The 25,708-nt window shown below is 44.1% G+C and overlaps 1 protein-coding gene across 1 annotated transcript in view; it reads left to right on the plus strand.

The window, feature by feature from the left end:
* LOC121559069 (calcium/calmodulin-dependent protein kinase type 1D-like) overlaps positions 1-25,708 on the plus strand; it is a 92,919-nt gene that overhangs the window by 62,398 nt on the left and 4,813 nt on the right. The window contains exons 2-6 of the mRNA XM_041872354.2: positions 9,714-9,845; positions 17,575-17,649; positions 22,273-22,411; positions 22,882-23,008; positions 25,377-25,452. Coding sequence (XP_041728288.2) covers positions 9,714-9,845; positions 17,575-17,649; positions 22,273-22,411; positions 22,882-23,008; positions 25,377-25,452 — 549 coding nt within the window. The remainder of the gene's footprint in view (positions 1-9,713; positions 9,846-17,574; positions 17,650-22,272; positions 22,412-22,881; positions 23,009-25,376; positions 25,453-25,708) is intronic.

A 25,708-nucleotide genomic window follows, 5' to 3' on the forward strand; every position in this document is an offset into this window, starting at 1 on the left:
AGCAGGAATGGGCCGGACCGGGCTGACGATGCGCACCACAGGCTTGGTGCGGGGAGCAGGAACGGGCCGGACCGGGCTGACGATGCGCACCACAGGCTTGTTGCGGGGAGCAGGAATGGGCCGGGCCGGGCTGGCGACACGCACCATTGGCTTGGTGCGAGGGGCAGGAACAGGCCGGGCCGGGCTGGCGACGCGCACCATTGGCTTGGTGCGAGGGGCAGGAACAGGCCGGGCCGGGCTGGCGACGCGCACCATTGGCTTGGTGCGAGGGGCAGGAACAGGCCGGGCCGGGCCGGCGACGCGCACCATTGGCTTGGTGCGAGGGGCAGGAACAGGCCGGGCCGGGCTGGCGACGCGCACCATTGGCTTGGTGCGAGGGGCAGGAACAGGCCTGACCGGGCTGGCGACGCGCATCACAGGCTTGGTGCGAGGGACAGGAACAGGCCGGACCGCATTGGGAACACACACCACTGGCCTTATACGGGGATCAGGAACGGGCCGGACCGGACTGGCAACACACTTCAGTTCCTCTCGCCGTGCCTCTACACTTTCCCTCCCTCTAATCACCAATGGCTCCCGTAACCCGGTGGCCTTCTCTCCTCGTCCACAAACTCGCCCCTTATCTGCCTCCAGCAGCCCCGTCGTCCATGCCATGTGCCCCCCCCTAAAAATGTCTTGGGGTTGCCTCTCGCCTGTCCGACGACGACACTGTTGGCGCCGTACCTCCTCTCTCGCCAAGGCTTTAACCTTTGCCCATGGTCCTCTGCCCTCGAACATGTCCTCCCAGGACCACCATTGGCCCACCTGGGCCATCGCCAACTTCTCCAGCTCCTTACCCGGCGTTTGCTCCGAAACACGCTGCTTGGTCCTGTTTTGGTGGGATCTTCTGTCTCGATCGTCAAAAGGAGTGGACCAATGCGCAGCGTGGAATGCGAACATCTTTTATTATTATTCACCACACGAACAAAAACAACAAAACGATACGTGAAGTCCTTGGGTACATACACAAACCAACACGGAACAAGATCCCACAATACACTGTGCCAAACAGGTGCCTAAGTATGGTTCCCAATCAGAGACAACAAGCAACAGCTGATTCTCGTTGCCTCTGATTGAGAACCACCCCGGCCAACATAGATACACATGAACTAGAAACTGAAACCAAGAACACAAAACCTAGACTCTACACACCCTGGCTCAACATAAAAGAGTCCCTAGAGCCAGGGCGTGACACATACAGACTATAAATAGACAACATGTACAATACATGTCCATGTTAGTTGACAACTCTGGACATTACAGTGAACTTATAGTAAGATACAAAATCAATAATCATCTGAAAATGCAAAAAAACGCTATTGACACCTGCTCAGAGGAAGCCAAGCATTGCGGCTTGCAGCTGAGCACAGGCATGGAATGCAATGACAGTGGAGGCTTATAGGTAGTGTAGTCACAGGAGGGTTAAAGCAGCCACTCAATCGGCCCCCCTAATGCCACTGTATTTAATGGGGAAGCCACTAATCCAGCATGTCAGTACCAGTGTTATTGTGTCACTGTCACCTTGTCTGTTATAGTTAATTCTCTCTCTCGCTCTCGCTCTCTCTCTGCCACAGTCTTTCTCTCTCTCTCAGCCACACTTTCTCTCTCTCTTTAGAGGAGAAACCCGGGATGTGTGTCTAATTTGTCAACTCTTCCCTTGGGAGAATAATTACACTCACACACATACATCATACCGCCATGTGCGTGTGTGGTTCTCCCATGTGAGAGCCTATCTTTGGCTCTGTAGGAGAGATCACTTCACGCCAGCATTATTCAATTGGGCCCCCGTTAACCAAGAGGACCTGCCACTATGGATATCTGTCTGAGAGTGACACACATACTCTACACTGGCTGCAGGCTGCCAATGTAGTTCCCATTCAATGCAATCACAGACCCACTGGCGCCTCGCTGAGGCAATTACACAGGTTTATACACATGAGGAAATGCAATTGCCCAATGTCGCCGGCAACTGCAATAGCAGCAGGGCCAAACTTGAACTGCATAACACCTAGTCAACCCCAAATAACCACACACACACTCAAAGCCCCTTCGTGTGTGAACACAGCTGGGGAGATACTGTATTACACAATCCCTCTGCTCCCTGTCCAAAAATAAATAAATAAAGATTTATTTCCAGCCAATCGACAGGGTTGGTACTCTACTGTATGTTTCCTGTGGTGGCTCTATCTCTGTTCTGTGTGAATGCTTTAAAGGTTGTCTTTGTTGTACTGTAGCGCCGCCGTTCAGCTTTTCTCTTATGGATCTCATTCACACATACAGCTCTTGTCTGTCTCAAACCCACACACAGGATTATCTCTCTCTCCCTCTGCCTCTCTCTCTCTCTCGCTCTCTCTCTCTCTCTCTCTCTCTCTCTCTCTCTCTCTCTCTCTCTCTCTCTCTCTCTCTCTCTCTCTCTCTCTCTCAATTACAGGATTCATCCACGCTTGCCTCCCTCTCTTCTCTCCCATTTCTACTGTATATGTCTCTATCTCCTGTTTCCTCTCCCCTCCCTTCCTCTCCTCTTCTCTCTCCTACCCTGTCTTTTGTGGCCTTTTGGTTTCACGGTATGTGGTCAGTCTTTTTCCTTCTCCCTGGACAGTGACTAATATATAGAGTATAGAGATAGAGACCCAGTCCTAGCCTTCCTAATGGGAGTGCTGCTTACACAGACCAGCGAGTCTGTGTGTGTGGGTGGGTGGGTGGGTACCAGCTGGCTCTCGCAGCCCATGGAGATGGGTGGAGGCTGGGTGACATCGCCCTGGGTACGAGGGGTTGCCTTTGTGTGTCTGTGTGTCTGCACAGGTCATGCTGGTAGGAGAGGGATTAGGGAGCAGGGGATCTTAGTACAGTTTGGAGCTCAGTTCAGACCCCTCTGTAGGGTGTGTGTTGCTGTGTGTTTCATGTGTAGCAGGTGTGTGCTTGTGCTCTCTCTCTCCATTCATTCATTCATTCATTCATTCATTCATTCATGCAGTGAGTGAAAGTGACATGAATGAAAGGATCAACAACATGGACCAGCACCCAGCTTAATCACAGATCACTTGTTTTAATGTGTTTACAGTATTCTATAAGGCTGTGTGTGCTTTGATTAGCTTCAATGGGTCTGTTACTAGTTGCCATTGAGAATAAACCTTCTTCACATGAAGAGACCTGAACATCCATATAAGATCAGCTACCAGTGTGACAGATGTGTGAGCAACTCAGCGAAAAGGAGAGAGAGAGAGTGACAGAAGAGGAGGTGAGGTGTGGAGAAGGGAAGACTCTTTTGGTGATAAAGGTGAGAAGAATATAGGGGAGAAAATGATTCCAACAGAGAGAGAAATGGAGGAAGAGAGGATACAGGCTAGGAGAAAGAAAGAAAGAAAGAAAGAAAGAAAGAAAGAAAGAAAGAAAGAAAGAAAGAAAGAAAGAAAGAAAGAAAGAAACCTTAGGTGTAAAATAGTAAATAATGGCTATTTCTCAGAAAGTTTTAAACTGTCAAGAGGAGTGAAACAAGGTTGTCCACTATCGGCATATCTATTTATTATTGCCATGGAGATGTTAGATATTAAAATCAGATCCAACAATAATATCAAGGGATTAGAAATCCAAGGCTTAAAAACAAGGGTGTCATTGTACGCTGATGATTCATGTTTTCTTTTAAATCCACAACTTGAATCCCCCCACAGCCTCATAGAGGATCTAGATACATTTTCTAACCTCTCTGGATTACAACCAAATTATGATAAATGTACTATATTACGTATTGGATCACTAAAAAATAAAAAATTTACATTACCATGTAGTTTACCAATAAAATGGTCTGATGGTGATGTGGATATACTCGGAATACATATCCCAAATGAAATAAATGATCTCACTCCAAAAAAATGTAATAGAAAGTTAGCAAAAATAGATAAGATCTTGCTACCATGGAAAGGTAAATACCTGTCAATTTGTGGAAAAATCACCCTGATTAACTCTTTAGTATTATCCCAGTTGACCAGCTTATGGTCTTGCCTAAGCCTAGCGAACAGTTTTTTAAATTATATGAGAAAAAAATATTCCATTTTATTTGGAACGGCAAGCCAGACAAAATTAAATGGGCCTATTTATATAATGAATATGAATTAGGAGGACAGAAATTATTAAATATTAAAGCATTAGACCTATCACTAAAAGCTTCAGTCATACAAAAATTATACTTAAATCCGAACTGGTTCTCTAGCAAACTAGTAAGATTGTCTCACCCAATGTTCAAGAAGGGACTTTTTCCCTTTATTCAGATTACAACCCCTCACTTTCAGGTAATTGAAAAAAAAGGAAATCATCTCCCAAATATCACTATTTCTAAAACAAGCCATAGAAAGTTGGTTGCAATTTCAATTTAATCCTCCAGAAATGACAGAACAAATATTGCAACAAATGTTGTGGTTAAACTCAAATATACTAATTGATCAAAAAAACGTTATTTTTTGCGAAAATGTTTATAAAAGGTATAATCTTCGTAAATTATATTATCGGTAGGAATGGTGGAGTTATGTCGCACATGCAGCTAACAAAAACATATGGAAATGTCTGCTCTACCCAAAATTACAACCAAATAATTGCAGCATTACTGCAAAAATGGAAGAGGAAAGTGGAAGAAGGAAAAAGTAAGGAACTTGTCTGTCGGCCTTGGGTTAAAGAACATAATTGGATAAAGAAAATTGTGATGAATAAAAAAGTTTACCAGTTTCATTTAAGGACCAAAAGATTGACAGCCGTCCCATATAGATTGCAAAATAGTTGGGAAGAGATTTATGATGTACCGATTCCATGGCATAGTGTTTATGAACTGATACGCAAAACGACGCCGGATTCAAAACTTAGAATTTTTCAATTTAAATTATTATATAAAATTCTTGCTACCAATAGAATGTTATTTGTACAATCTTCCCAGCTCTGCAGATTTGGCTGTGAAGAGACAGAATCATTAGATCATTTGTTTTGGTACTGTCCATTTGTTGCTTGTTTCTGGACACAGGTCCAGGAATGGCTGAAGGATTGCAATATTTGCATGGAGCTGACCCTGCAGATATCACTACTGGGTGATCTGAAAAGTCATAGTCAATCGATCAATAATATAATAATACTTTTAGCAAAAATGTTTATTTTCAATTCACAAACTGTAGAAACAATGAGAATAGAAAGGTTCAGAACTTTTGTAAAACATCACAGTACAGTTGAAAAATATATGGCAAATAGAAATCCAATATGGATGGTGTTAAGAGATAGATGGGAGGTGTTGAATGGAGCTGAAGGATGGGACTAATAACAACAAGATAACTAGTGTAAGACATGCTGTGTCCATAATAAGTATATAGGTTATATATTGTGAGCTTTTGTGAAAGAGCACAGTTAGAAAGATAGGGCATATAGAAGCATACCAGATGGACATCATGAAAATGATCGGAGGAAGTTCAGGAGTAAAAACAAACAAAATATAATTATTGACTGTGTCCATAAAATGTATATAGTATGTATAAGCATGAAGTAGAGGCCTAAGCATTGTTGTTCACTAGTTTACTCCAATTAGGGAAAAGATGGTGGGGTTGGAAAGTAATAAAGGGAAATATAGATATATTTTTAAAGGATATGTATGTATATATATGTGTGTATGTATGTATGTATGTATGTATGTATGTATGTATGTATGTATATATATATATATATATATATATATATATATATATATATATATATATATATATATATATATAGTGTATGTGTGTATATATATGTATATATACAGTGAGGTAAAAAAAGTATTTGATTCCCTGCTGATTTTGTACATTTCAAATCAAATCAAATCAAATTGTATTGGCGCCATGCGCCGAATACAACAGGTGCAGACATTACAGTGAAATGCTTACTTACAGCCCTTAACCAACAGTGCATTTCTTTTTTAACAAAAAAAGTAAAAATAAAACAACAACCAAAAAAGTGTTGAGGAAATAAAGAGCAGAAGTAAAATAAAATAACAGTAGGGAGGCTATATACAGGGGGGTACCGGTGCAGAGTCAATGTGCGGGGGCACCGGCTAGTTGAGGTAGTTGAAGTAATATGTACATGTGGGTAGAGTTAAAGTAGAGTTAAAGTGACAAAGAAATGATCAGTCTATAATTTTAATGGTAGGTTTATTTGAACAGTGAGAGACAGAATAACAACAAAATAATCCAGAAAAACGCATGTCAAAAATGTTATAAATTGATTTGCATTTTAATGAGGGAAATAAGTATTTGACCCCCTCTCAATCAGAAAGATTTCTGGCTCCCAGGTGTCTTTCATACTTATTTCCCTAATTAAAATGCAAATCAATTTATAACATTTTTCTGCATTTTTTTTTTGTTATTCTGTCTCTCACTGTTCAAATAAACCTACTATTAAAATTATAGATTGATAATTTCTTTGTCAGTGGGCAAATGTACAAAATCAGCAGGGGATCAAATAATGTTTTCCCTCACTGTGTGTATATATAATATAAAATAATTTTTATCATAGGTACACTTCAACAGGTACACTTCAACAAATCCAGAAAATCACATTATATGATTTTTAAGTAATTAATTTGCATTTTATTGCATGACATAAGTATTTGATCACCTACCAACCAGTAAGAATTCCAGCTCTCACAGACCTGTTAGTTTTTCTTTAAGAAGCCCTCCTGTTCTCTACTCATTACCTGTATTAACTGCACCTGTTTGAACTCGTTACCTGTATAAAAGACACCTGTCCACACACTCAATCAAACAGACTCCAACCTTTCCACAATGGCCAAGACCGGAGAGCTGTGTAAGGACATCAGGGATAAAATTGTAGACCTGCACAAGGCTGTGATGGGCTACAGGAAAATAGGCAAGCAGCTTGGTGAGAAGGCAACAACTTTTGGCACAATTATTAGAAAATGGAAGAAGTTCAAGATGACGGTCAATCACCCTCGGTCTGGGGCTCCATGCAAGATCTCACCTCGTGGGGCATCAATGATCATGAGGAAGGTGAGGGATCAGCCCAGAACTACACGGCAGGACCTGGTCAATGACCTGAAGAGAGCTGGGACCACAGTCTCAAAGAAAACCATTAGTAACACACTACGCCGTCATGGATTAAAATCCTGCAGCGCACGCAAGGTCCCCCTGCTTAAGCCAGCGCATGTCCAGGCCCATCTGAAGTTTTCCAATGACCATCTGGATGATCCAGAGGAGGAATGGGAGAAGGTCATGTGGTCTGATGAAACAAAAATTGAGCTTTTTGGTCTAAACTCCACTCGCCGTGTTTGGAGAAAGAAGAAGAAGGATGAGTACAACCCCAAGAACACCATCCCAACCGTGAAGCATGGAGGTGGAAACATCATTCTTTGGGGATGCTTTTCTGCAAAGGGGACAGGACGACTGCACCGTATTGAGGGGAGGATGGGTGGGGGCCATGTATCGCGAGATCTTGGCCAACAACCTCCTTCCCTCAGTAAGAGCATTGAAGATGGGTCGTGCCAGGGCAACTAAGGAGTGGCTCCGTAAGAAGCATCTCAAGGTCCTGGAGTGGCCTAGCCAGTCTCCAGACCTGAACCCAATAGAAAATCTTTGGAGGGAGCTGAAAGTCTGTATTGCCCAGCGACAGCCCCGAAACCTGAAGGATCTGGAGAAGGTCTGTATGGAGGAGTGGGCCAAAATCCCTGCTGCAGTGTGTGCAAACCTGGTCAAGACCTACAGGAAACGTATGATCTCTGTAATTGCAAACAAAGGTTTCTGTACCAAATATTAAGTTCTGCTTTTATGATGTATCAAATACTTATGTCATGCAATAAAATGCAAATTAATTACTTAAAAATCATACAATGTGATATTCTGGATTTTTAGATTCCGTCTCTCACAGTTGAAGTGTACCTATGATAAAAATTACAGACCTCTACATGCTTTGTAAGTAGGAAAACCTGCAAAATCGGCAGTGTATCAAATACTTGTTCTCCTCACTGTATATATATATATATATATGAAAAAAATATATATTTTTTTTTCATAAAAATGAAAAAAAAACATATGGGGGATTGGAAGTGATGCAGACAATTACATTGATGGAAGTTACAATCTATCTGCAATATTAAAGCTGATCTACCCCCTAAAAAAAAGGAAAAAAAAAAAAAAAAAAAAAAAAAGAAAGAGATGGAGGAGTAGAGATGTATGAGAAAGATTAATCATTTGTTCTTTGCCGAACAATGCCTGGCTGTTATGTCTCTGGCAATAGTAATTGAAACAGGTCCGATACTGAGCTCTGAGACCATGATTTTGTGAATAATCAACCAACCATCAAGCGGAACCAGAACTATCCAGTTTGTAATTGCGAATCACACATGAAAGGGAACGTGTGTGTGTGTATGCAGCATAGCGACAGGCCTGCATTGCTGTTTTATCTCTGCGTCAGTGTTTTTAGAGCTTTTCAGTGTAGTGTCAGATGGTGATGTCTTGGAGTCGGCTGTCATCAGAAAATGGGGGCTTCTAAATGTCTCTAGGGCTATCTGGACTATAGCACTAAACACACACACACACACACGTCACACACACACGCATTAATAAGATATGTTGAATATTACTAAGGTTATATTAATAGTGTATTACTAAGGTTTTACTCAAATGTTACACTTTCCGAAATGATGTTGTCATGCTTGATGTGCCATCAGCAGAGTGAAATAGGACAGAAAGGACGGAAGGAAGTATGAATTAATTCATAACCAGCACCATGTCCCAATGGCAGGAGAGACGAGAGGGGGATGAGGAGAGGCGGGGAACGGAAGAATAGAATAATAGCGGAGAGGAAGAGGGTAGAGAGGATGAGAGGAAGAGGGAGGACATGTTCCCTGTCTCCCCTCGTTCCTTCATTGCTGATTGACACAGCAGCTCGCACCATTAGTCAGCTGATGAATGAAAGCAAACCAGATATGAAATTTGATTTCCTACCGCGCAAACAAGAAGAGCGCAGCAGGAAAACAAGAGGTGAGGGAGGGAAAGGGATAGAAGGAGATGAAGGGGGAAGAAGGGAGCCGATATATGGAGGAGAGAACATGGTGAGAATAAACATGAACTGTGGAGAAAGGGAGAGAGGGAGGAGAGGGAGAGAGACCAAGGGAAAGAGGGAGCTGGGACAAAGGATAAGGAGGAGATAAAGCATATTATAGAGCAATTGAACATGAAACAATGAGTAAAGGACAACAAGAGGGAGTGATAGATGAAGAGAAAGGAGAAAGGGGGAGACGGTGAGGGAGAGAGTGATAGAGTGATAGCTGAGTGGCTGTGAAGTATGTGAGAGATGGTGATATAGTGAGTGAGTGGTTTGGAGGGTTTCAGATAAGCAGGACAGAGAACAGTGTGATTCAAGGAGCTGAGACTGCATTAATGAACTCTGCTTTATAAATCTCTCTCCCTCTCTCTAGCTCCCTTCTGCCACCTCTTTCTCTCCTTCTCTTTCTCCTTCTCTTTATCCCTCTCCTCCACCTTTCTCTCTCTTTCCCTATATCTCTCTGTCTCTCTCATGGAAACCTTGTTAACTTTCTTTTGCTGTTTCATGTCTGTGTTGAGTTTCTGCACTTGTGTTGAACTGTCTTACACAATTGCTAATTGATTAATCAAATATTTTCTCTTTCTGTCTCCATCTCTCTCTCCTAGCGGGGCGTTCTCTGAGGTGGTGTTGGCCCAGGAGAGGTCTACAGGGAAGATGTTTGCTGTGAAGTGTATCCCCAAGAAGGCCCTGAAGGGGAAAGAGAGCAGCATCGAGAACGAGATCACCGTGCTCCGCAAGTATGTCTCCCACCTACCTTCTCCTCCCTAACACCTGTTACCCTGGCGACCGAACGGAAACACTGCTGCCCCTCACCACCGCGCATTACGCTCGCATCCCTCCCACTACTCCCCATTCACTGTTGTCTTTAGGTCACGATCCACAGTCTCACACTGACAAAACAGGAGATCAAGGTATGTAGCGACTATAGAAAACGTCCTCACTGTCTCCTATTTCTTTGCTTAGTGATCTTGTCTCCTAAGCACTGATACTGTACTGAATGTACCTTCTCATCTTTTCTCCCAGTGAGGAACACATATGATGTATTTTACATGTATTATTCATACATATTGTCAGGTACTGTAGCTGAGTAGAGACCTGTATGAACACACACATACACCAGGGGATAATATCAAAGATATGCATCTCCACGTTTCTGGATAATACAGTAATCCCTCTCCACAGCTTGGACTCAGCTGTGCTTGTGAGCGTCCACGTGTGTGTATGTAGTCAGATATCACCTTGGATCTGGCCCAATGCTCAGTAGTTCCACAAGGTCTCACTCACTCACTTACTCACTCTCTCTCTCTGACATTCTCTCGCACAACTCACTCAGTCACTCACTGACCGGAAGTAGGTGTCTACAGTATGTGTTAGTGTTATTATTGCAGTATACTATGTGTGTTCCCTAGGGACAGGAGAGACACCACTGACCCTGACAATATTTATGGGGGATAGGAGGTGTTGTCATGGTGATCGAGTCAGTGGAGGGGTGTGTGGCCTAGCCTCTGACGCGTTCCATGTTTGTCCTTCGGCTTTCTGCCGCTCAGAATCTCCTGGCAACCAGCTGATTGACAGGCTAATATGGCCTGCAGAGGTCACAAGACACAGCTTCCCAGGGTAAATTCTACATAGACAAACATTGTCATTCACGTGTACACTATATATACAAAAGTATGTGGACATCCCTTCAAATGAGTGGATTTGGCTATTTCAGCCACAACCTTTGCTGACAGGTGTATAGAATCAAGCACACAGCCATGCAATCTCCATAGACAAACATTGGCAGTAGAATGGCCTTACTGAAGAGCTCAGTGACTTTCAACGTGGCACCGTCATAGGATGCCACCTTTCCAACAAGTCAGTTCGTCAAATTTCTGCCCTGCTAGAGCTGCCCCGGTCAACTGTATGTGCTGTTATTGTGAAGTGGAAATGTCTAGGAGCAACAACGGCTCAGCCACAAAGTGGTAGGCCACACAAGCTCACTGAACGGGACCGCCGAGTGCTGAAGCGTGTAAAAATCGTCTGTCCTCGGTTGCAACACTCACTACCGAGTTCCAAACTGCCTCTGGAAGCAATGTCAGCACAATAACTGTTCGTTGGGAGCTGCATGAAATAGGTTTCCATGGCCGAGCAGCCGCACACAAGCCTAAGATCACTGTGCGTAATGCCAATGGTCGGCTGGAGTGGTGGAAACGCGTTCTCTGAAGTGATGAATCACGCTTCACCATCTGGCAGTCCGACGGACGAATCTGGGTTTGGTGGATGCCAGGAGAACGCTACCTCCCCCAATGCATAGTACCAACTGTAAAGTTTGATGGAGGAGGAATAATGGTCTGGTGCTGTTTTTCATGGTTCGGGCTAGGACCCTTAGTTCCAGTGAAGGAAAATCTTAATGCTACAGCATACAATGGCACTCTAGACGATTCTGTGCTTCCAACTTTGAGGCAACAGTTTGGGGAAGGCCCTTCTTGTTTCAGCGTGAAAATACCCCTGTGCACAAAGAGCGGTCCATACAAAAATGGTTTGTCGATCAGTGTGGAAGAACTTGACTGGCCTGCACAGAGCCCTGAACTCAACCCCATCGAACACCTTTGGGATGAATTCGAACCCCAAAGGTTCCCGCAGTAATGTTCCAACATCTAGTGGAAAGCCTTCCCAGAAGAGTGGAGGCTGTTATAACAGCAAAGGGGGGGACCAACTCCATATTAATGCCCATGATTTTGGAAGGAAATGTTCGAAGAGCAGGTGTCCACATACTTTTGGACATGAAGTTTATATATATGTGTATACACTTCATGTGTGTACACACATGCAGAAACACACACACGTGCGTAAAGAATAGAAAACTGCTAGACACACATTCACAAAGATATGATCACGCTCTCTTTCTCCCTCTCTCCCTCTATGTGAAGTTAGGGTATAGTGTCATGCCACAGTTTCTGCCCACTCTGTCACCTACTAGTTTATTTGGATCCTGCAGCTCGACAGGGATTCACACACACACACCCTTCTCTAAGAGACAGAGAATCAGTTGTCAAATAATTTTCCTGCTGTGTGTCTGTGTCAGGCAGTGTGATAGTGTCACATTAACTGTGGAAGCATTTTTCATATAATGACTGGAGACCAGGAATCATTTTCTATCTCTGCTCTTAGAGGTTCATATCTGCTTTTACCCTTCCATTATCCCAGGGAGAGTTTAAATATACATCATTATCCCTGGTGATCTCACCTCAGCCATCTCTCCTCAGACTGTCTATGACTCATATCTCTATGCTCCACTGCTCGCTACGAGCTCAGAGATCACACACTCTTAATGTACAGTTGAAGTCGGAAGTTTACATACACCTTAGCCAAATACATTTAAACTCAGTTTTTCACAATTCTTGACATTTAATCCTAGTAAAGATTCCCTGTCTTAGGTCAGTTAGGATCACCACTTTATTTTAAGAATGTGAAATGTCAGAATAATAGTAGAGAGAGTGATTTATTTAAGCTTTTATTTCTTTCATCACATTCCCAGTGGGTCAGAAGTTTACATACACTCAATTAGTATTTGGTAGCGTTGCCTTTAAATTGTTTAACTTGGGTCAAACTTTTCGGGTAGCCTTCCACAAGCTTCCCACAATAAGTTGGGTGAATTTTGGCCCATTCCTCCTGACAGAGCTGGTGTAACTGAGTCAGGTTTGTAGGCCTCCTTGCTCGCACACGCTTTTTCAATTCTGCCCACAAATTATCTATAGGATTGAGGTCAGGGCTTTGTGACGGCCACTCCAATACCTTGACTTTGTTGTCCTTAAGCCATTTTACCACAACTTTGGAAGTATGCTTGGGGTCATTGTCCATTTGGAAGACCCATTTGCGACCAAGCTTTAACTTCCTGACTGATGTCTTGAGATGTTGCTTCAATATACAGTGGGGGAAAAAAGTATTTAGTCAGCCACCAATTGTGCAAGTTCTCCCACTTAAAAAGATGAGAGAGGCCTGTAATTTTCATCATAGGTACACGTCAACTATGACAGACAAAATGAGAAAAAAAAATCAAGAAAATCACATTGTAGGATTTTTAATGAATTTATTTGCAAATTATGGTGGAAAATAAGTATTTGGTCAATAACAAAAGTTTCTCAATACTTTGTTATATACCCTTTGTTGGCAATGACACATGTCAAACGTTTTCTGTAAGTCTTCACAAGGTTTTCACACACTGTTGCTGGTATTTTGGCCCATTCCTCCATGCAGATCTCCTCTAGAGCAGTGATGTTTTGGGGCTGTCGCTGGGCAACACGGACTTTCAACTCCCTCCAAAGATTTTCTATGGGGTTGAGATCTGGAGACTGGCTAGGCCACTCCAGGACCTTGAAATGCTTCTTACGAAGCCACTTGTTCGTTGCCCGGGCGGTGTGTTTGGGATCATTGTCATGCTGAAAGACCCAGCCACGTTTCATCTTCAATGCCCTTGCTGATGGAAGGAGGTTTTCACTCAAAATCTCACGATACATGGCCCCATTCATTCTTTCCTTTACACGGATCAGTCGTCTTGGTCCCTTTGCAGAAAAACAGCCCCAAAGCATGATGTTTCCACCCCCATGCTTCACAGTAGGTATGGTGTTCTTTGGATGCAACTCAGCATTCTTTGTCCTCCAAACACGACGAGTTGAGTTTTTAGCAAAAAGTTATATTTTGGTTTCATCTGACCATATGACATTCTCCCAATCCTCTTCTGGATCATCCAAATGCACTCTAGCAAACTTCAGACGGGCCTGGATATGTACTGGCTTAAGCAGGGGGACACGTCTGGCACTGCAGGATTTGAGTCCCTGGCGGCGTAGTGTGTTACTGATGGTAGGCTTTGTTACTTTGGTCCCAGCTCTCTGCAGGTCATTCACTAGGTCCCCCCGTGTGGTTCTGGGATTTTTGCTCACCGTTCTTGTGATCATTTTGACCCCACGGGGTGAGATCTTGCGTGGAGCCCCAGATCGAGGGAGATTATCAGTGGTCTTGTATGTCTTCCATTTCCTAATAATTGCTCCCACAGTTGATTTCTTCAAACCAAGCTGCTTACCTATTGCAGATTCCGTCTTCCCAGCATGGTGCAGGTCTACAATTTTGTTTCTGGTGTCCTTTAACAGCTCTTTGGTCTTGGCCATAGTGGAGTTTGGAGTGTGACTGTTTGAGGTTGTGGACAGGTGTCTTTTATACTGATAACAAGTTCAAACAGGTGCCATTAATACAGGTAACGAGTGGATGACAGAGGAGCCTCTTAAAGAAGAAGTTACAGGTCTGTGAGAGGCAGAAATCTTGCTTGTTTGTAGGTGACCAAATACTTATTTTCCAACATAATTTGCAAATAAATTCATTAAAAATCCTACAATGTGATTTTCTGGATTTTTTTCTTCTCAATTTGTCTGTCATAGTTGACGTGTACCTATGATGAAAATTACAGGCCTCTCTCATCTTTTTAAGTGGGAGAACTTGCACAATTGGTGGCTGACTAAATACTTTTTTCCCCCACTGTATCCACATAATTTTCCTTTCTCATGATGCCATCTATTTTGTGAAGTGCACCAGTCCATCCTGCAGCAAAGCACCCCCACAGCATGATGCTGTCACCCCCGTGCTTCATGGTTGGGATGGTGTTCTTCGGCTTGCAAGCTTCCCCTTTTTCCTCCAAACATAACGATGGTCATTATGGCCAAACAGTTCTATTTTTGTTTCATCAGACCAGAGGACATTTCTCCAAAAAGTACGATCTTTGTCCCCATGTGCAGTTGCAAACCGTAGTCTGGCTTTTTTATGGCGGTTTTGGAGCAGTGGCTTCTTCCTTGCTGAGCGGCCTTTCAGGTTATGTCAATGTAGGACTCGTTTTACTGTGGATATAGATACTTTTGTACCTGTTTCCTCCATCTTCACAAGGTCCTTTGCTGTTGTTCTGGGATTGATTTGCACTTTTCGCACCAAAGTACGTTCATATCTAGGAGACAGAACGCGTCTCCTTCCTGAGCGGTATAACGACTGCATGGTCCCATGGTGTTTATATTTGCGTACTATTGTTTGTACAGATGAACGTGGTACCTTCAGGCATTTGGAAATTGCTCCCAAGGATGAACCAGACATTTTTTTTCTGAGGTCTTGGCTGATTTCTTTAGATTTTCCCATGATGTCAAGCAAAGAGGCACTGAGTTTGAAGATAGGCCTTGAAATACATCCACAGGTACACCTCCAATTGACTCAAATGATGTCAATTAGCCTATCAGAAGCTTGTAAAGCCATGACATCATTTTCTGGAATTTTCCAAGCTGTTTAAAGGCACAGTCAACTTAGTGTATGTAAACTTCTGACCCGCTGGAATTGTGATACAGTGAATTACAGTGAGGGAAACAAGTATTTGATCACCTGCTGATTTTGTACGTTTTCCCACTGACAAAGACATGATCAGTCTATAATTTTAATGGTAGGTTTATTTGAACAGTGAGAGACAGAATAACAACAAAAAAATCCAGAAAAACGCATGTCAAAAATTTTATAAATTGATTTGCATTTTAATGAGGGAAATAAGTATTTGACCCCTCTGCAAAACATGACTTAGTACTTGGTGGCAAAACCCTTGTTGGCAATCACAGAGGTCAGACGTTTCTTGTAGTTGGCCACCAGGTTTGCACACATCTCAGGAGGGATTTTGTCCCACTCCTCTTTGCAGATCTTCTCCAAGTCATTAAGGTTTCGAGCCTGACGTTTGGCAACTCAAACCTTCAGCTCCCTCCACAGATTTTCTATGGGATTAAGGTCTGGAGACTGGTTGGGCCACTCCAGGACCTTAATGTGCTTCTTCTTGAGCCACTCCGTTGTTGCCTTGGCCGTGTGTTTTGGGTCATTGTAATGCTGGAATACCCATCCACAACCCATTATCAATGCCCTGGCTAAGGGAAGGAGGTTCTCACCCAAGATTTGACGGTACATGGCCCCGTCCATCGTCCCTTTGATGCGGTGAAGTTGTACTGTCCCCTTAGCAGAAAAACACCCCCAAAGCATAATGTTTCCACCTTCATGTTTGACGGTGGCGATGGTGTTCTTGGGGTCATAGGCAGCATTCCTCCTCCTCCAAACACGACGAGTTGAGTTGATGCCAAAGAGCTCGATTTTGGTCTCATCTGACCACAACACTTTCACCCAGTTCTCCTCTGAATCATTCAGATGTTCATTGGCAAACTTCAGACGGGCCTGTATATGTGCTTTCTTGAGCAGGGGGACCTTGCGGGCGCTTCAGGATTTCAGTCCTTCACTGCGTAGTGTGTTACCAATTGTTTTCTTGGTGACTATGGTCCCAGCTGCCTTGAGATCATTGACAAGATCCTCCCGTGTAGTTCTGGGCTGATTCCTCACCATTCTCATGATCATTGCAACTCCACGATGTGAGATCTTGCATGGAACCCCAGGCCGAGGAAGATTGACTGTTCTTTTGTGTTTCTTCCATTTGCGAATAATTGCACCAACTTTTGTCACCTTCTCACCAAGCTGCTTGCCGATGGTCTTGTAGCCCATTCCAGTGTAGGTCTACAATCTTGACCCTGACATCCTTGGAGAGCTCTTTGGTCTTGGCCATGGTGGAGAGTTTGTAATCTGATTGATTGATTGCTTCTGTGGACAGGTGTCTTTTATACAGATAACAAACTGAGATTAGGAGCACTCCCTTTAAGAGTGTGCTCCTAATCTCAGCTCGTTACCTGTATAAAAGACACCTGGGAGCCAGATATCTTTCTGATTGAGAGGGGGTCAAATAATTATATCCCTCATTAAAATGCAAATCAATTTATAACATTTTTGACATGCGTTTTTCTGGATTTTGTTGTTGTTATTCTGTCTCTCACTGTTCAAATAAACCTACCATTAAAATTATAGACTGTGATCATTTCTTTGTCAGTGGGCAAATGTACAAAATCAGCAGGGGATCAAATGTTTTTTTCCCTCACTGTATAAGTGAAATAATCTGTCTGTAAACAATTGTTGGAAAAATTACTTGTGTCATGCACAAAGTAGATGTCCTAAACGACTTGCCAAAACGATAGTTTGTTAACGAAATTTGTGGAGTGGTTGAAAAACGAGTTTTAATGACTCCAACTTCCGACTTCAACTGTATGTACTGAACTCCCCACCTGCTCACGCTTCGTGTGTGTGTCAGGTGTGTACACTATTATTCCCCCTTGCAATAACATCATCCGCAAACGGGTCATGTGGTACAGACCACCACCACAGCACAAGCATGTGTACACATTATACACTTTCACCATGGAGCCGTTACCATGGCGCAGAGCGAGAGAGCGAGCTCATGTTTAGTAAGGGTTTGAGATGACTCTAGAGCTGAGGTAAAGGGGGTGTAGATGGGGTTGAGACAGTCTGGGATCTGATCATCTGTTTAAAGGGTTAGAGTTATACATGACTAACATTGTCTCTTGTTTTCTCTCCCAACAGAATCAAGCATGAGAACATAGTAGCTTTGGAAGACATCTATGAGAGTTCCAACCACCTCTACCTGATCATGCAGCTGTAAGTTCTCTCTCTCTCGCTCTCTGTCTGTCTCTCTCTCCCCTTCTAGTTCTTATGATCTCTCCTTATCACTCTCTCTACCTCTCCTTCTCTGTCTCTTTCTCTTTCTCTGTTTCTCTCTCTGTCTCTCTCTCTGTCTCTGTCACTGACCTGTCGTACCCTCAGACTGACTCTATAATCAGCACCTAGGAATGGGGCAGGGGTGACGGTTTTAGCTTACACACACACATACTTTATAAGCCCTCATTACTCCAATTATACTTCCATTAAGACGGTCGACAGGAGAGGGAATGGGACCTGGCTCGTAGCGCTCAGCTAACGTTTACGTAACGTTACTCTAACGTTACAGCAAAGCTAACGTGCCACTATGCACTCCTGGCTACATTAATCAGCTTGAGTTATATCAGTCTGTAGAGGAGGGCGTGTGAGTTATGGATTAAAGTGTGTTGTGAGTTATGTAAGTGTGTGTGTGTGTGTGTGCAGGAAAGTAGAGCAGTTTTAACTTTGATCATTTCATTTTGTTTATTGCTGAGTCACGGCCCACTTAATGTTATTAGTTTCAGTGCTAACAGGCTGTCGAATTGAGAACAGAGGAGAAAAACATCCACCCATCAGAACAGTCTTTCACTTCACTCTTCTTCCAGTCTTCTGCCTCTCTCACCCTCCCTCGTCTGTCTCTCTTCTCCTTTCTTTCTCCTCGTCTTTTCTCCTTTCTTTCTTCTCACCCCTGTTTTCCTCCCCCCTCACACCTCATCTGTCCTCCCTCCTCTCACCTTTTCCCCTTACCTTTCCCCTCACCTGCAGCAGGTATGAAATTATTCTCCCCTGTCTCCTCTGCAGCAAGGCACCATCTCATGTCAGGCTCTGTTACCACGGATACAGAGGTGAAAGGTCACCACTCCACTTATGACAGGGCTTAACTTGGTAGCAGCAGGAATAACACCTCAGCAGGTGCAAACTCATCTGAGCTCTGAGTCGGTACCTATCTGAGTCTCCTCAGAGTAGGAACGCTGGACCAGGTCTCTCATCTTTACCAGCCCCCTGTGATCCTGCCTGGGTATGAATCGTCCTCAGAGGTTGACAGGTGTGGTCTGATTCAACTTTGCTCTGAGTTTGACACGTCGGGTTTGATTTTGACGTCATGTCTGATCTAGCTGTGATTAGTTAGTTGGGTCTGGTGTGATGCTTCCATCTCTGTTTGGATAAAGATCTGCTGTCTACAGTGATCTACAACCATGTCATCACCACATGGCTGATGCATCCAATCCTGTTCAAATTAATGAGAGAGAGAGCGAGATGGATGGAGAGGGAAAGGTATGGGAGGCAGATGAAATTGTGATGGAGAGAGGGAAGAAGAGAGAAGGGGGGGAGAAAGAGAGTGAGAATATTGGATGCAGAATGTACTCAGTGGATCAATGTATCAAGGAGATTGCTTTGGGGTGAATTTGGTATCTGAGTGAAGCCAAGGACAAGAGGAGGGGATGAGGGAGACCGAGAGAAAGCAAGCAGGCAGAAAACAAAGAGCAGGAAAACAAATCTAGAGTGGCTAAGAGTAGAGCATTGCTTGAAACTTTTCCACTCAGTCAGTGGCTTTTTAATGAATAGTGTGTGTGTTGTTTTACAGAAAATACAAACACAGGTATGGTTTTTCTCTTTTCTCCCCAACAACACTGAGACCATGTGAGTTAAGCAAACCCAACAGTTGTACAGTCAGATGTGTTCTGCAGAAGCAGCAGGTGGCTGTTCCAATAGCTTCATACCACTACCTTACTGTAGGAAACACTACAGCAGGGGTCAGCAACAGGCGGCCCGCGGGATTTTAGTTTTTGTTAAAAAAAAGATTTTGGAACTCTGTTCCCAAGTATTCCCACGAATAAAAAAAAGAGATGTGATTGTGTCTCAATGTAGTCAAGGTATGAAATTATTGTTATTTTAAAATAACAATCTCTTTTTGGGCTAAGTTGTGGTCAATTTGCAGTGTATAAATTATTATAGTTATGTTCCGGCCCCTCGGCCATCCTCTAGTTGCCTACCCCTGCACTGCTGAGCCATACAACTACACAGGAGCACACAGGGCCACAGTACAGCTCAGATTACACTCAGATAAAGGGACAACTTGATACTGTTCTGACAGAGAGAGGGGGGGGGGAGATAGGGGGGGATGAAGGATGGGAAAGGGACAGAGAAAACAAGAAAGAGACAGGAGATAGTGAGACCGAATGGAAAGACAATAGAGTGTGTGTGAGTGTATGTGTGCACAATTAGTGTGTGTGTGCCTACAGTATGGTGTGTGTGTGTGTATTGAAAGGGAAGTAGATTTGGCTCCTGTCTGATTGCCATGGTCTCCCTACGCAAATGGTTACGCAACCCTGCAGGCTGGTGGCCCATGTCCTCTGTCACTACCACACCGTTATGTCCAGCCAACGTGTGTGTGTGTTCTCAGCGTAGCCTTTTGCTTGTCATTTCCTGCCACGCTTGTCTCGGCTGGAAAATTTAACAAGTCACTGTCGGCAGAGAGGAGAGAGAGAGAAGAGAAAGGGAGACGGGGAGAGATGGAGCGTGGGGATAGAGAGAGAGAGAGAAAGGGCAAGAGAGAGTGGAGCGGATTAGCAATTCATTTCTTATCTCCTTTTTTCAGAAACTTCATTAGAATGTAACTTTCTTCCAGCTCTTATTTGATCTGTCACTGTGATGATGCCCCCCAGATTCACACTCGCCGCCAGTGTGTGTGTGTGTGTGTGTGCGCATGTGTTTGTTTGTGTTAGTGAGGTGATGAATATTCATCCAATGCAAATCTGTGCAGTTTTAGAGAGAAACAAATATATTTGACCCTATGTTCATTCTTCATCAATCTCCCTCAGTGCAGTGAAACTGGTTGATCTTCTGTGGTATAGGTTGCTATTTTATATTGACAGTTATGTCTGTATCTTAAGGTGGTTAAGGTTAGAATTGTGATTGATTAAGCTGATCCAAGATCAGTATTTAGATTCAGAGTGTAGCTAGAAGACAAAAAGAGGGGTCTAGTTGAGGCTGTTTTAGGTTCAGTGTGTGGGTGAATAGGAATACCAGTAATGATCATGGTTACAGCGCCCCCATGGGGATCAGAGGAGAGGAGCAGCCCCTCAGGCTCCTGCCGCACCATCTGTCAACTCCTTACTGAGAAAGAAGGTACAGTACATCTGCCTCCCAAACGCCATACACAGGGACAGAGAGAGAGATACACTTTATTGGGTCAATATGAAAGCACAGTGGATCAAAACAGTACTTGTTGTCACTGCTGATTCCTGGTAGCCCTTTGCGTGACATGACATGGCATTCTATTGAAGGTCAGCTGTCTGTTTATCAATAGAGAGTTTATACAAGGTCTGCAGCCAGATGCCTTCAGGGGACAAACATGTCAAAACATGAGATAGAGAGACAATTGAATCAGTGGATGGTGTCAATACAGAAACCAGGAGAGGGAGCTGTGTACCTGTGGAACTGCACAATTCCCTTCCTCCATTTTTTCCATATAGTGCTTGTCAATACCAACAGAGACCGTCATAAGAGACAGATTCTACCTCTTTAATCCTCTTACCGTACATACTTGACAATTGAATTCCTCTCTTGGTTCTAAAGCATGTTAAACCTAATATAGAGTCATTTTACTTCAATTGAACTTTTATATCCCTCCCTTCCTCCCTCTGAACTAGTCTTTAAGGACTATGGCATTGTCAGAGATGTGATTGGCTACTCCCTGGTGGAATGTGACAGAAAGATACTTTACCTCGACGGTCAGCCAGAGATCTACAGTATTTACATAGGTTTTCTGCAGTGCTACACAGTGACAACACCCTGCTCACATACAGCTGAGTGCCACTAAGCTAATGACCAGTGCACTGAGCTGTTCTGCTAGTGGCAGACCGAGGATCAGTTTACCCTCTCCATAACCATAAGGGACAGACAGACAGACTGCAAATCTGTCCTTAGATCAGTGCTTAGCAGCCATCTATACTGCCCTGTGCCAGCTAGCTGTAGAGGACTGAGGAAAGTTATGGGATGTTCAGCTCCTGGCCTGTGGCTGTTCTGACACTTTAAAAACCCCATAATCTGGCTAAGAGTCTTAAAGCAAACCTGTAAAACAGCAAGGGCACCGTCTGACACACACACACACACACACACACACACACACACACACACACACACACACACACTCTCTGAAGCTTAACTATCCTCCACTGTGTGACTCTATGGCCCGAGAAAAATGAGGCACCTTTTTCTCTGTTTCTTTGTTTAGATTTTGTATCCCTCCTATCTCCTGTCCTGTCTCTCTCTGCTACAGTTCTCCCTATACTGTTAATGTTAGAATGTATGGTGTACTTTGATTGATCGTGATAGTATGAAGCATGAAGGGTTAAGTTTAGTGGAGCAGAGGGTTGGAATGGGTCAAAGCACACCCCCACTGTGGGGTAAACACGTGTGTCAAACACACACACACGGTTAGTTCGTATAGCTCATAAATGAAGTCTCAGTGGATCACATGATAACAGGTTCTCTCCAGATGTGTGTGTCTGCGTGTGTGCACATCTGTTTTACTTACCTCTTTTACTGACCCCCTCTGTCTGTCTATGTCTATGTCTACAGAGTGTCGGGAGGTGAGTTGTTTGACCGTATCGTGGAGAAGGGGTTCTACACAGAGAAAGATGCCAGTACGCTCATCAGACAGGTGCTAGACGCTGTCGACTACCTCCACAAGTTGGGCATCGTCCACAGAGACCTGAAGGTGATGGTGACACACACACACTCACTCACTCACACACACACACACACTGACACACACTGAAACACACACACAAAAAACCCCTGTCTACTCCCCCCTGCATCTCGACATGAGCGGATCACTTGTGTTTTATGGACCATGATTCATTGCGGTGGTGAGGTGCAGCATGCGTCTGTGATTTAGGCCGCTCAGCGGGTCACAACACGCAGTGGCTTCTGGGAAATATGCCACAGAGCGGAATCCCCTGAGGGAGAGGAGTACGGCCTCATAAAACAGACAGCAACATAACTGTATTGTGTCGAGGGTCATAGACTGCCTTTAACAAATTATTACGGTTTTATATCTACATGATGTTCAGGGTATGTAAGTAGAGAGATCAAAGGATGGGAGAGCTCCGTTTGTGATTAACACACTCCCTCTATCTCTCCATCTATCGCTCCATCTCTCTCTCTCCCTCCGTCCTCTCTCTCCAGCCAGAGAACCTGCTGTATTTTAACCCCCAGGACGAGTCTAAGATCATGATCAGTGACTTTGGTCTGTCCAAGATGGAGGGCACCGGGGATGTCATGTCAACCGCGTGCGGCACGCCGGGATACGTGGGTAAGTGATGCCTCCCCCACCCCATAACCTTAAATGTCCCTACTTATAAGGTAATGCCACTGTTGTTAATATACATTGTGTTATCAGCTACATAAATGTTAATACTGTAAAGTAAATGAATGCCTTTTGGGTTTTAATGCTACCATCCTTTCCAGAAGTCGTGTGCTACATTGTCTGAGTGTTCACTCTTACTGAGTGTGATGCTATCACTGTGTTTTACATAAATGACACAACTGCATAATACATTATACTGTATGTAAAATCACACTGCTTTAATTATGTGTCTACAATGGGGGAGAGCGCATCTGTGTGCAGCTCACACACACAGACATCCTGCCTCTGGAGTAAAAAGGCCTTATCACACGCTGACAGACGCTGCCCCCAGTCGCCTGCTTTCCCCTTTTTAACAGAGCGACTGAGTCAGACAGCCAAGATGGCGGGGCGCTCTACTGCAGTGCACTACGTGCCAGAGGGCTGTCATCTCTGTGCCACACATGGGGATTTATATATTTGTGTGTGTGTGTTTGTTTGTTTGTGTACGTGTGTCTGTTTGTTTGTCTGTCTGTCTCGGCAGAGTGTGTGTGTGAGAGACAGATGTTTTACATTGATTCCATGACAGATCCTTTCATGTTGACGTGTAGGTCGGTGCCTCTGGTAGTCCGACACACTGAAGACTCATCATGTTGACATCTTTTAGCTGCTGGCTCCTATCCATGCACCTACATTGACATGCAAGTCAGTTAGCAGACACTTGTTTAAGCTTATCCATAGGGAACTATAGTCAGTGTGTAGGCTACAGTAGGGAAGCTAAACAACACCTTACAAGTTAATGACATTGAAACTGTCCCATCCACATGACATTGGAACTGTCCCATCCACATGACATTGGAACTGTCCCATCCACGTGACACTGGAACTGTCCCATCCACGTGACATTGTAACTGTCCCATCCACGTGACATTGGAACTGTCCCATCCACGTGACATTGGAACTGTCCCATCCACGTGACATTGGAACTGTCCCATCCACGTGACATTGGATCTGTCCCATCCACGTGACATTGGAACTGTCCCATCCACGTGACATTGGAACTGTCCCATCCACATAATAATAATAATGATATGCCATTTAGCAGACGCTTTTATCCAAAGCGACTTACAGTCATGTGAGCATAAATTTTTACGTATGGGTGGTCCCGGGGATCGAACCCACTACCCTGGCATTACAAGCGCCATGCTCTACCAATTGAGCTACAGAGGACCACCACATGACATTGAAACGGTCCCATCCACATGACATTGGAACTGTCCCATCCACATGACATTGAAACTGTCCCATCTACATGACATTGAAACGGTCCCATCCACATGACATTGAAACTGTCCCATCCACATGACATTGAAACTGTCCCATCCACATGACATTGAAACTGTCCCATCCACATGACCTTGCCTTTAAATGGTCAGACCCTCCTTCATTCTCCCTTCTCATCCCTCTATCCCACAATCTCTTTAGATGAGGCCACTGCAGTTTCTGTCCCTCTCTCCCTCCCTCCCCATCTGCTGTGGGCTGCTGTAGGGCTTTTCCATTCTAAAAGGCTGTAATATGAGGGTTGCTGCATTAGAAATGCTGCTAAATATAGCTGGTCCTGGATTATGGCATTGAGAAGCCTGCATTCCTGAGGTATTAATAGCCCAGGGTTAGCGCCTGGGATGGGTGAATTAAGACCAGACTCTGTGGTTTGGACAGGTCCACCGTCAGAGAGAGGACACACACATACACATACTGAACACACACGCACATTAGAGGAGATACGCAACACTCACACATTCTCAGCCCAGCACAAGTGGAAAAAAGTTTTACGTTTGAGCCTCTGTGTGCGCTCGCGTGTGTATGACTGTGTGTGTGTGTGTCTATGCGCGTGACTGTGTGTGTGCTTGTTTCCTGTTCCCTAATCTGTATTTACCTCAATCTTCGATATTGTTTGGTCTGGCGGCCGTTATTTGGGTGAGCTCAGTTCTATTTAGGCTGGGCTGTTTTCATTGATTAGTCTGGACAGGCTTCTCTCAGTCTCGATAATCGCCCACAGAGTGGGGGTCACGGCCTCTGATAGGATGAGCTCCAGCTCTGGGCTCGATAGCAGGGTAATCCAGGCGGGAGAACATGTCTCTGTCTGTGTCTGTCTGTCTTGGTCTCTGACTGTCTGTCTGTCTGCAGTTATGTCATCAAAGTCTCATCCCTCTCTCTCTACATCTCTCTTCTCTCTCTCTTTCTTCTCTCTCTCTCTCTCTCTCTCTCTCTCTCTCTCTCTCTCTCTCTCTCTCTCTCTCTCTCTCTCTCTCTCTCTCTCTCTCTCTCTCTCTCTCAGCTCCAGAGGTTCTTGCTCAGAAGCCCTACAGTAAGGCAGTGGACTGCTGGTCCATAGGAGTCATTGCATACATCCTGTAAGTATCTACAGTCTTTTGTACAACTCCTCTAGACATGCTATGTGTTCCCATACCCAGTCAATGCCATGAGGGCAGAGTTTACAGCTTTACATTGAGGGCCCTGGTTTGGATCCTTGTTCAATCCGTGATTTTCATGTCTTCTGGAGTGCAGATGTTCACACAAGTTTTACTTATTGCATGTGTGTTTGTGTGTTTTGCAATGGTCATTAATGGAGAATGATACAATGTCCTGCCTCTCTCTGTCCTTTCATTA

The sequence above is a fragment of the Coregonus clupeaformis genome, unplaced genomic scaffold (genome assembly GCF_020615455.1).
Source record: "Coregonus clupeaformis isolate EN_2021a unplaced genomic scaffold, ASM2061545v1 scaf0526, whole genome shotgun sequence".
Taxonomy (NCBI): Eukaryota; Metazoa; Chordata; class Actinopteri; order Salmoniformes; family Salmonidae; genus Coregonus; species Coregonus clupeaformis.